Source organism: Megalobrama amblycephala, linkage group LG14 (genome assembly GCF_018812025.1).
Source record: "Megalobrama amblycephala isolate DHTTF-2021 linkage group LG14, ASM1881202v1, whole genome shotgun sequence".
NCBI lineage: Eukaryota > Metazoa > Chordata > Actinopteri > Cypriniformes > Xenocyprididae > Megalobrama > Megalobrama amblycephala.
In genome coordinates this window covers 19,632,355-19,644,357 of record NC_063057.1, presented here as the reverse complement: position 1 = coordinate 19,644,357, position 12,003 = coordinate 19,632,355, and the positions used below count along the sequence as shown (strand labels likewise).

The following is a 12,003-nucleotide window of genomic DNA, read 5'->3' as shown; positions in this document are numbered from 1 at the left end:
CTTGGCCTCATTGTTATTTTTGTAATTTTTTCTGTCCTCCTTGCATAGTTGTTGCAAATCTCAAATCACAAATCAAGTTCTGCCTTCTCATGCGTAAGAACAACCACCAGGCTGAAGAGTAGAGAAACAGAGAAAATTCTGAAACAGATTTCTCTGTTATACCCTGTAAATCCATACGATTTATTTTCCACTCTTCAATGGATGCTAAATCAAAATGGGAGGGTTTGCAGAACAAGAGGCCTGTGGTTGAGTGGGACAAAGGGGTTTGTTTAATATTAAAAGTAAGGGTAGGAGCAACCCTCTCTCTGCTTTATGAATTATGAAGTGCCACTGGTCATCTCTGTTGCTTTTCTGCTCTGGTTTGACCCATGGGTTTTGAACTGGTAAGAGCAAACAGCATGTAGATTTATACTCTACTTTGATTTATACTCTACAGTGTATATATATAATGTCTCATAATGTCATTATTTTTGAATACTGCTACCCTATTTATAATGCTTTATGGCTTTATATGTGTGTGTGTGTGTGTGTGTGTGTGTGTGTGTGTGTGTGTGGGCATGTTTTTGTGACCTATCAGGACACAAATTTGTATAATGACATGGGTATTACAAGGAGAGGGTGACTTATGAGGACATTACCCCATGTTCCCATTTTTCAAAAGGCTTATAAATCATACAGAATTTTTTTTTTTTTTTTTTTTTTTGAGAAAGTAAAAATGTGCACAGTTTCCTGTGATGGGTAGGTTTAGGTGTAGGAGGATATAAAATATGATTTGTACAGTATAAAAACCATTATGCCTATGGAATGTCCCCACAATTCATAAAAACAAACATTTGTTTGTGTATGCATTGCTAAGGACTTCATTTGGACAACTTGAAAGGCGATTTTCTCAATATTTTGATTTTTTTTTTTTTTTTTTTTTTTTTTTGCACCCTCAGATTCCAGATTTTCAAATAATTGTCATATCAAGTATATCAGCTGTCTAAAAAGTGCAGAAAAGGTCAGGTATGTAACATTTTAAATTGATGACAATCAAAGTCGTAATCGGCTACGTTGTGTTTTGGAATTGGCAAATGTCCGATGTTTTCTATTCTCGCGATAACTGACTGTCACCTGTAAACAGTAGGCGCCAGTTTATCAGTCAATTTACCAGTAAGTCTAATTAACCGAGAGCTCTCTTATACCTGACTGAATATGACCATAAAACTGACTGGAGTGGAAGATTACTGGATCTAAAACACATCTTGTTTCTGCGTCTCTGTAAGTTACCAAAGCCAAACATGAAAATGCAACACGCACTAGATGCACACGCGTTCAACGTAGGCTATTACGTGACAAGACGTACGGTTCCGTTAACATATTAAAGGGTTAGTTCACCCAAAAATGAAAATTCTGTCATGAATTACTCACGCTCATGCCGTTTTACACCCGTAAGACCTTCGTTAATCTTCTGAACGCAAATTGAGATATTTTTGTTGAAATCCTATGGCTCCGTGAGACCTCCATAGCCAGCAATGATATTTCCTCTCTCAAAATCCATTAATGTACTAAAAACATATTTAAATCAGTTTATGTGAGTACAGTGGTTCAATATTAATATTATAAAGCGATGAGAATATTTTTGGTGCACCAAAAAAACAAAATGACAACTTATTTAGTGATGGCCGATTTCAAAACACTGCTTCAGGAAGCTTCGGAGCGTTATGAATCTTTTGTGTCGAATCAGCGGTTCGGAGCACCAGAGTCACGTGATTTCAAGGTCCCGTTCTTCGTGATCCCATGTTTCAAACTTTAGTTAGTGTGTAATGTTGTTGTTAGAGTATAAATAAAATCTGTAAAATTTTAAAGCTCAAAGTTCAATGCCAAGCGAGATATTTTATTTAACAGAAGTCGCCTACATCGAACGGCCAGTTTGGACTACATCCTTCTACTTCCTTCTTTAATGACGTCACTAAAACAGTTTTTTGACTAACCTCCGCCCACAGGAATACACAAGAGTTGCGTTTGTAGAGTGTGTTTGTCGCCATGTCGCCGAAACGCTGTTATTTTCATCCCGCAGTCCAATCACCGGGTCTGATTCCGGCTCAAATTGATAGGGTAAAATTAAAGACATGTTTACAATAACACTGAGCGCATGCATCTCCACGTTATGGTAAGAGGCGTGACCTTTCCGGGCAAGGTTCGCTAAGCTGCTGTCGAATCACAACACAGGAACCGCTGGCACAATCAGAACTCGTTACGTATTTCTGAAGGAGGGACTTCATAGAACAAGGAAGTCATCAGCCCATTTTTATGACAGTGGAAACAGCGGTATACAGATAAGTAAATTATGTGAAAAATACTGTGTTTTTTTACACGCGAAACATGAACACATGTTATATTGCACACTATAAACACAATCAAAGCTTCAAAAAAACACGAAAAATGGGACCTTTCAGCAGTTTGGCGGTTTGACACGAGATCCGAATTGAAATCGGCCATCACTGAATAAGTCGTTTTTTTTTTTTTTTTGGTGCTCCAAAAATATTCACGTCGCTTTATAATATTAATATTGAACTGTACTCACATGAACTGATTTAAATATGTTTTTAGTATTTTTATGGATTTTGAGATTGGATTGCTGGCTATGCAGGCCTCACTGAGTCATTGGATTTCAACAAAAATATCTTAATTTGTTTTCCGAAGATCAACTGCTCGTGAGGCGTGTGTTGATCAATGTCTTATGGGTGTAAAACGGCACGAGCGTGAGTAATTAATGACAGAATTTTCATTTTTGGGTGAACTAACCCTTTAATCGAACATAAGGATGTGAGTCCTGGAAATGTTAGAGCGTGGTTTCAAGTAAAATTCGGTTTTCACTCTCGTGAAAAACTCTGTTTAAACGTATTCTTGTGCTCTGTGTGAACTTGGTTTTCAAGTTCCAGTATATTGTCTTTATAACTTCAACTTAATTTGACTGTTAAAGTTGCGAATTTGTGAATATTTTTTGGTAGCTTACTACAAATCTGATTCTCTTGTAAAGAATTCCTAAAACATATGAAGAGTTCATATGAAAAGTTCCTGAAACACATGATGTTGAAGGTGTTTAATGCAGTTGTTCAGTCTTTTATCATTAATAAATAGGAATACACGAATCAAGACATTTAATAAAATAAAATTATCATTAACATTCACAGGGAATACAGCATATTTTCTATAGTAATAATACTAAAACGTTATTATATTGTTACTCCAAATGTCATTTAGAGAGGGCACACAATGCCACAGAAAAACAAAAACCTTGAAACTTCTGCGAAATGCAGATTCAGTCAAAAACATCTAAAGAATTTTGGCATAAAAAAACAATTCAGGCATTTCAGAGAAAATAAAAACCCCTTTAAATGTGAATGAAATGTATCTAATAGCCATACGGAAATCAATTGTGAAATTGAAGTTTCTCATCTTTTTTTTTTTTTTTTTTTTTTTAGAGCTGAGCTTTTAAACTTTTGACAGACATTCAAAATACAAAAACACAAGTTACACGGACATCAATTAAAAATTGTAAGCTGTACAATGCTATACGTCATCTAAAATGAGTGACAATCACATTACAGCTGTTCACACTGAGCAAACCAGAATATATTAACATGACATTCATTCCCAACATCATCAAACATGTGCCTGTATAACAATGAAACAACATGCATGATCACATGCCTCATAGGGCCTATCCTTACATGTTTTAAACACTATGGAATTAAAGCTTGGGGTAATTTTCATTTTTATCATTCATTAACTGAAAAAATTTATTCTGAAAGTGATTCCAACAATATTGTTTCTCTGTGCCATTATTGTTATGGTTGAAGTGCTATTCCTTTACATTTAGAACAATATCTTTATGGTTATCATTATAGTTATTGTCCCTGGTGTCAATGGGTCTGTAAACTATTTCATTGTGGTTTAGCATACCATTTTAATAAGAGGAAAAGTTGCACATACACTAAATTAAAGAAAAGAAATAAATTAAAGAAAAGAAAAAATGGACATATTTTACCCATATGTCATTCCTTCTTTCAGGAAAGACAAAAGGAGATATTTTGAAGAATGTTCACGCTGCTCTTTTCCAAAGCATGACCAGTTACTGTCAAGTCCTGCGTGTTTGGAAGGTCATGAGGGTGAGTAAATGATGACGAAACTTTTTTTTTTTTTTTTTTTTTTTTCGGTGAATGATCCATAAGGAAGAAGTTATGTATTTTGGATTAATGATGTTTCTCAAAGCACAACACTGGGCAAACACACAACACTCTTTACAGTTTTATGGGCTCAGAGAGCCACCTGTCTGGTACAGTTTGAAATGTCTCCAAACCATCTTTTATTCCCATATGAACATCTGTGGTGCAGTTGGGCTGGTGTACTTTGGTCTGTGCGTCCAAGAACGATTCTCATGATCCATTCAGTGACGATAAACAATTAATTTGCTAGAAACAAGCTTTTACTATATTTGAGATGAGCTCTAATCCACAAAATTACCTGACAGTTATCATATCTATGTGGGGAAGGCCATTCATAAAGACTACTGTACATATTTAATGTAGCCTTGTAGTTTAGTTTGAGGTATTGAAGACTTGTAGGTAGTAGAAGAGAAATATGTGTTCCATTTAAAGAAAATTTTCTACGAAAAAGTCAAATTTCTTGCCCCAAACATGTCATATATGATATCGAAACCATGATATATTACATTAGTCTTAGCTTAAAAGTTGATGTGAATGCTTGTGTGCTCCTAAAGTACCAAGAATATGTTCTATGTACCAAGAAATCCAAGTCGAAATGAAAATTGTGACCTTTAGTCCATTTCTGTTGCAAATATTGGCGTGTACCTAAAAGTTAATACCGCTTTCATATTCTCATGACATTATGTTGCTTCTAGTCCATTACTTTTAGCTTAGAAGCTAATGCTAATGTTTGTGTGCTCCTAAAAGTTAACAACTTTTAGCAGCTATAAGTACCTAGAAATCCAAATTGAAATGTAGCTTTTAATCAGTTTCTGTTGGCTTAGAGAGTAATGCTAGTTTACGAAAATCTCATGATCCATATCTGATCAAATGTTATCAGATGTGTAGTACTAGAAACCAAAACTCAATTTTTTTGGGTATTAGTCCATGTCTTTTAGCTTTGAGGCTAATGCCAAAGCTAGTGTACTCCTAAAATTTGACATTATAAACCTTTGACGCATATGTACATTTAAAATTTACAGTCTTTCTCTTTCGGTAAACAAACCAAAAATATTGATGACTCATCTTGCACTCAGGAGTGTATGCAAATTTCGTCCAATCAAATGCTCTTAAGAATGAGAATGTCCCTTTTGTTAATATCACCTGTCTTTGGCTAGCATTAGCAAAGAGCAAAAAAAGATTCATGACTGTGATGTAAACTAAAGATACTGGCTATAAAAAAGAATGAGCCCACCCCAACTTCCTGTTTCAAAAGAAAATGTGCAAGAAAAAAATGTGTTGTCAAGCTATTTTGCTGGGACTTAAAGGACTTTGCGTTACCTTCTGGTTTGTTCTGAAATGTTACACCCTCATTAAATGACAACAGCACTAATATATGACATATGGCATCTTGTATTATGTAGCATGAAACACAGATTAGCTTGAGTGCATGTGATTTCTCAGAATCTTCTGCTCCGGCCGTTCCTCATGTATATAAGACTGCTGTACAGGAAGCACCTGAGATGCTTTGAGCTTGAAGAAAAAAACCAAAAAACAGTTGAGGTTCATATCAGAGGAATCTTCTCCAACATTCTCCTCCTTTATTTTCCATTCGAGTTCTCTCCTGATGCATGTCTTTATTCCTTTTCATCATCTCTACATCCATCTCCTTCCATTATGTTCCACCTCTATTCCTCTAGTAAGTGGTTCCGGCGGTTCCTGCTCTTCCTGTGGTCCAGCAGGGGTTTGAGTTTGCCCAGATCGCCTCTCATGGGGCTCTGTATGTTCTGCAGACTCTGCATCTGTTTGCGTTCCTTGCAGTATTGGTGCATGGCCAACGCCTCAGCCGGGCTGAAGGCCGACACCAGGGCTTTAGGGTGCAGTGTGGCTGCCCAGCCCCAGGGTGACTGCTGTTTATTGCTCAGGGCGCTGACCAGAGCCTCGCTCAGCACCTGGAGACGGATCTTAGCCAGAGTGCGCTTGAAGCCATTCTCTGTTGCCAGGCAGTAGTACAGGCCCTGGTCTGAAGAATGCACCGAACGGATGAGCAAACCGTGATTGGTGGACACCACACGATCGCTCAGCTTCACCTGCAAACAGAAAGTAGAGTGACTGGTGAATACATGATTTTTAAATGCTTAGCGAATACAGAAATACATTAAAACATAATATGTTTGAATTTTCAAAATATAGTGAGATTTATGCTTAAAACAAGTGAAATATATTTGCTTATATATTATTTTGCTCATACATGCATTAATGTTGTTATTTTTTTACCTTTGTGTATATGTAATTAAATTTTCAGCAAATATATAATTTTTACCCTTTTTGCATTGTGTGTGTGTGTGTATATATATATATATATATATATATATATATATATATATATATATATATATATATATATATATATATATATAACAATATAATATATATATTGTTTTTCATTTTTTATATATATATATATAAAATAATAAAAATAATGCTATTATAAATATAAATAATAATTTATACTTAATTATTTTATATAATAATTTAATAAAAAATAATATAAATATATATAAAAAAATAATAATTATATGTTATATAATTTTATACAATAATTAATATATATATAAATATAAAATGTATAAATATATTACAGTATTTATAATATTTTAATATAATATTCATTTGTTCAATATAATATAATAGCATTACATTATTGTAAATGATTAAAAATAATCATATAATATATTAAAAATGTTATTGTAATTAACAAATAAATATTATATTAAATTATAATGTTTTAATTACTGTATATAATAATTTATTTAATAATATATTTTATTATATAAAAATTATCTAATCATAATTTATTTTTATATAAATTGTTATATACTTTTTATATTAATTATATAAGATGTTTAAATTAATTTCAATATTTATAATATTTTAATATAATATTAATTTTTTCATTATATTATAATTTTATATTTTTAATATATTCATTATATATGATTACATTATTTTAAGAAACCCCTTTTACATTGTAAAAAAATCTTATATATTTTCTTAAATGCTATTATCATTTTTATTTTGTGTGTGTAAGTCTGTCTTTAATCTTTTTTTTATTTTGTAAGCCAGATGACATGTATTTGTAAGACAAATAGTTTTGAACATTCCTGTGCGTCTTTTATTTTCTTAATTCTCCAAGCACAGAGGAAGCATTAAAAGTTTAGGAGGAGTCACTCTAATGGGGCTGTTTAATGATTACAAACACATAATAATGACTGCACAGTGTACTGTACGTCGCCTGTTGAGGATCAGTGTGTAATGCTGTATAATTTTGGACAGGATTGTCTGACCTCTTTCCTGCGATCGTTGTCTCTCTGAATGAGCCATTTAACCGAGGCCTGAGGAGATTTGGGCTGACACTCTAGGAAGGTGGTGTTGTTTTTGACTCCATACTGAGTCATCTCCACTGCATTCCTGTAGGCTGAAACATGACATCAAGTGTTAGCCAATCCTCTCACACACTTAGTGAATACTAATTGTAATTTCACTGATGTAATTCAGCTGACACGCTAACATCTGCAGATCTTAATGTGGTCCGAGTTCACTGAGTATGCAGTAAAAAATGCTCTAAAGGGTCGTGGGCCAGATTAGCGTGTAATAAGATAAGTGGCCCTGTACACTGGCCAATGATATCATACACTCAACATCTGTTTTGACATTATGCTACTTTTGTTTTGTGCATACAGCTGGTATAACGCTTTCGCTCATCGTTAAGACTGATATTTAATAATTCTGATGCATCCAAGTGTTGAACTGAGTCATCTGGATCACTGACAGTATCCGTGCCAATTGTATTCAAATTAGCAGGTGTTCTGAATCTGGTCCCATGACAGATTCTTTCACAAGGAGAGAGAGAATGAGACAGACAGATAGAGAAAAAAGGAAACAAGAGTGGTGGAAGAAGAAGAGACAGAAATGTGTGAGGAATTTGCATAAGTTAAACACTGAAAGTATGACCTTCATTAGGAAATTACATGTATATGTATTGGAAACATTAGTATTGGAACATGCTAGTATTGGAAAACTGCGTCAACACGTCAAAAAATTACTTTGTTGCATGAGTGTGTTAGCATTAGCATTGGCTGCATTCACGTCCGAATTAGCATAATTACAAGATGACAACTTGGAGATTTTACTCTGAGCAGTTCGAAATCATTAGTTTCTATGGCAACCTTCATAACGCCAAAATGGATCCATTTGGGGCTGTGTTGATGAGCAAATACTTAGTCACTAGATTGATTCACTCTAGATGCTCTTCTCTAGATGCTCTCGCAAAATGTTTAATTATGAGTCCTAACCAGACATGACTTAGTTTCTAGCAACAAGGAGTTTGTCCTCACATTCAGAAAGCAAAAATGCAGCACAATGTGGCACAATCACAGCCAATCACAACATACATTTGTGTAGAAGTACAACTTTAATGTTGGAAATCCAGTCATTTCAAGAGAAATACATGTGATCGGGAATTTCGTGTTAGAGTGAAAATTTCTTCGTGCATATTTCGCTACAGGTTGGTCATCAGATTCACCGTGTTGACTAACAGAAAGCTGTTTTGTTTGAAAGTGACTTCATACATCACTAGACTATAGAGTACCCCCAGGAATGACGTGTTTTTGTAGGCCAACCCAGAAGTTAGCGGCGCACGGGTTCCCTCGATTGAAAGCCTATGCATTTTTCCCATAGACTTTTGGAAAATCTCAGAAAATAAGCTCTGTGTTTAACAAAGGGTTATGACACTTACACGTTTTGTCTATCAAGATAATCTTTACAAGTTAACACAACATTTATACATTCTGAAGCCTAAATAAAGTCATCAGATATAAAAGGCTAACAGTAGGCTATAAACGGACTACAGCACACCATGGTCGTGGATCAACGTCACCACCAAGCTTTCTCAAACTTTATTTTAAAAACAACTTTATTTATAAACATGCTCGCTGATTATGATTTGTGCTGTTATGAATACTTATCCACTTTTTCATGAGAAATGCTGTCCAAATGCCCTGTTTATCATGATGACGTCTAAAGTCCCCGCCAAAGGAAGTAGTCCCTTTTAGCAATTTGTTAGCAACCGCCGATTTTAAGACACAGTAAAAGTTAAAAAAATCACAAGGGGGTTATAACTGGTGTTTTATATATCATAGATCAAAACGTGAAAGTATTTAGAGAATTTGTTAACCACAGACCTTATTTCAGGCGATTTAGCAAAAACCCATTCAAAAAACCCATTGACTTTACGGCGTTGGAACCGGAAGTCCTAAAATGCTAACTCGCTTCCGGGTTTTGCCTACAAAAATGCGTCATCCCTGAGGCACTCTATTGACAATAGAATATAATAGAACTTTTTTGCTTGCAAAATTTTGCTAATATGACCAGCACACTAACTGTTGAAGCCGATGCCTGATGATGGGGTTTTCACAGAAGTTTCAAGAGTTTTCAACTGGTAATTACAAGTTTAACCAAATGAAGTTTCAATTATGAAAAAAAGCAGTAACTTTCAAAAAAGAAGTCACATTTTAAATATAGAGGTATAAAAGAAATGTACACTTTCTTAGAGTTTTTGTCTTGTTTCTAGTCCAAATATCTAAAAATTCTTAAATCAAGAAGAATTTTTTAGACAAGTAAAAATAAGTCAAAAGTGAGTTTTTGCTTAAAATAAGCAAAATAATCTGCCAATGGGGTAAGCAAAATAATCTTGTTTTTTGGTTTGAAATAAGATTATTTTGCTTACCCCATTGGCAGATTATTTTGCTTGTTTTATGGAAAAACTCACTTAATTTTTACTTATTTTTTCTGAAAACAAGACAAACATTTTACTTGTCTAGAAAATGCTTCTTGAATTAACCCTCTACCGCATAGTGTTGCCATATGGCAACATACTCTTTGTGTTCATTTCCTTGCCACTGTCTCTTTAAGAGAATATTCTCGTTTTTTTTTGTTGGTAAGAGAAGACCTTAGTTTAGCCAATGATGTGCTGTGGTTAAGTCATATGACGTGCAATTTTTTTCTGTGGCACGATTTCTGACAGACTGCCGTCTCTTGTATGTAGTTGCTGAAAGCAAACTAAAACGTCAGTAACAAACAAGGACCCGTCCATGTCACATTCACAAAAAAATTGTTAACATCATCTCAGGTAAGTTATGATGACATATTCACCACTCAAAAAAGTTTTTGTGAAATTTTTGGTAAATCGATAAAATGTCTGTGTTGCCATATGGTAACACTGTGCAATAATGGAATGACATTATTATAATAGGTTAGATAGCTAGCAAAGGCCAGCTGCAGTCTGTTAAGCTGTAACAATCACAACATTAATGCTAGTGATATAATGTTGATTAGTCGTATGTTAAGGACTGCCATAGCATTTGTATTATGGATTAAATCAACATCAGAGACCTGCCACCACAGCCAGTATACTGGCCCAGACCAACCACTGGCCTACCATGGTCTCTCAAAAAGGCAGGTGCAAGTGGCTGTAAGTGTATTGTTAGGGTAAAGTGCACCAAATGTGATGTGTACATGTGTCTCACCTCTGAAAAAAAAAACGCTTTTTGAAGTTTCGTACAGAAAAAAGGTGAAGTTTCAAGGATTATGGGGGGTTCATGTTCATAACCTTCCTCTCATAAGATTGCGTAATGTTGAATTTTCATGAACTGCAATGTTTTTGGTTTTATGTCAATGTTTTATGATACATGATGAACAGTATTAGATTTGTTTTTAATTGTCTACATTTGCAATTTAAATAATATTCACCAAAAACGTAATGAAATTCAAAGAATATAAAGCATTATTCAGCAAAAATGGAATAAATAAAAGCACAAGATGTTGGAAAATAAGTATAAGGTGTTGTTTATATTTACTGCTAAAGCTTATAATAGCACCAATTGATCCAACACAAACAACATTTCTGAGAAAAAATATCAACTATATACACATACACTTATTCTTAATTATTTCCACTATTGAACGTTGTTGCCATATGGCAACATATCATAAAGTACCTTAAAATAATATTTTTTTCCACATTTTTTTCCAAATAGAAACAGTCACACGCGCCTCCGAAATGAGACACAAGAGACGCACATTTAGGATTGCGCATGCGCATTAGCTTGAGCCAGCCTGAATTATACAATTTTTTTGTCATGATTCAAGCATTTAGAAACAAAATTTATGAGACAGTTGTTGTCAGATTTCATTAGTGGTTTCAAATATGAAATTTAATCAAGCTTGGCAAACATCTTTAGAGAATTTGATGTTTCCCCATTCAAAGAGATAGGAGCTGCACTTGAATGCCCGAGAGGCGTTTCAAAGATGGCTGCCGAGTGAAATGACTTGTCTTAAAGGGACTTTGAAAAAACTCACGTGACTTTACCTCAACAGAGAATGGAACTGGATAACTGGACTAACCAGCAGATCAGTTTCATTGCACAGACAGCATCTCAAAATTTGGTTTGATAATTCTGAAAAATTCTGATAATTCTGAGCTAAAGTCTGTCATCAAAATGATGTGGTTTAATTCCCTCCCAGAAGCGTTTCGCATGATTGCCTTCACAAACACCAGACATCTGAATGCAAGATAACATGACGCCGTTTATTGCGTTTCGTCTGAGAGCTCATTTATGATCGAGGATAAAAGAGCCACAGTGGCTTCCCTCATTGCAGCAACTTCCTTTTTTTACTACAGATATTTTGCGCTAATTTCCCGATGTTGTTCTCTTAAACACATGGGATGGAAACGCTGCTTTACTCACAAATG

At 34.5% G+C, this 12,003-nt stretch overlaps 1 protein-coding gene across 1 annotated transcript in view; it reads right to left on the bottom strand.

Annotated features, from left to right (window-relative positions):
• Positions 1-3,070: 3,070 nt before the first annotated feature.
• sema3c (sema domain, immunoglobulin domain (Ig), short basic domain, secreted, (semaphorin) 3C) overlaps positions 3,071-12,003 on the bottom strand; it is a 71,312-nt gene continuing 62,379 nt past the window's right edge. The window contains exons 16-17 of the mRNA XM_048155090.1: positions 7,538-7,668; positions 3,071-6,280 (exon numbers count right to left, since the gene is read on the bottom strand). Of these exons, the coding sequence (XP_048011047.1) occupies positions 5,879-6,280; positions 7,538-7,668 (533 nt within the window). The 3' untranslated portion in view covers positions 3,071-5,878. The remainder of the gene's footprint in view (positions 6,281-7,537; positions 7,669-12,003) is intronic.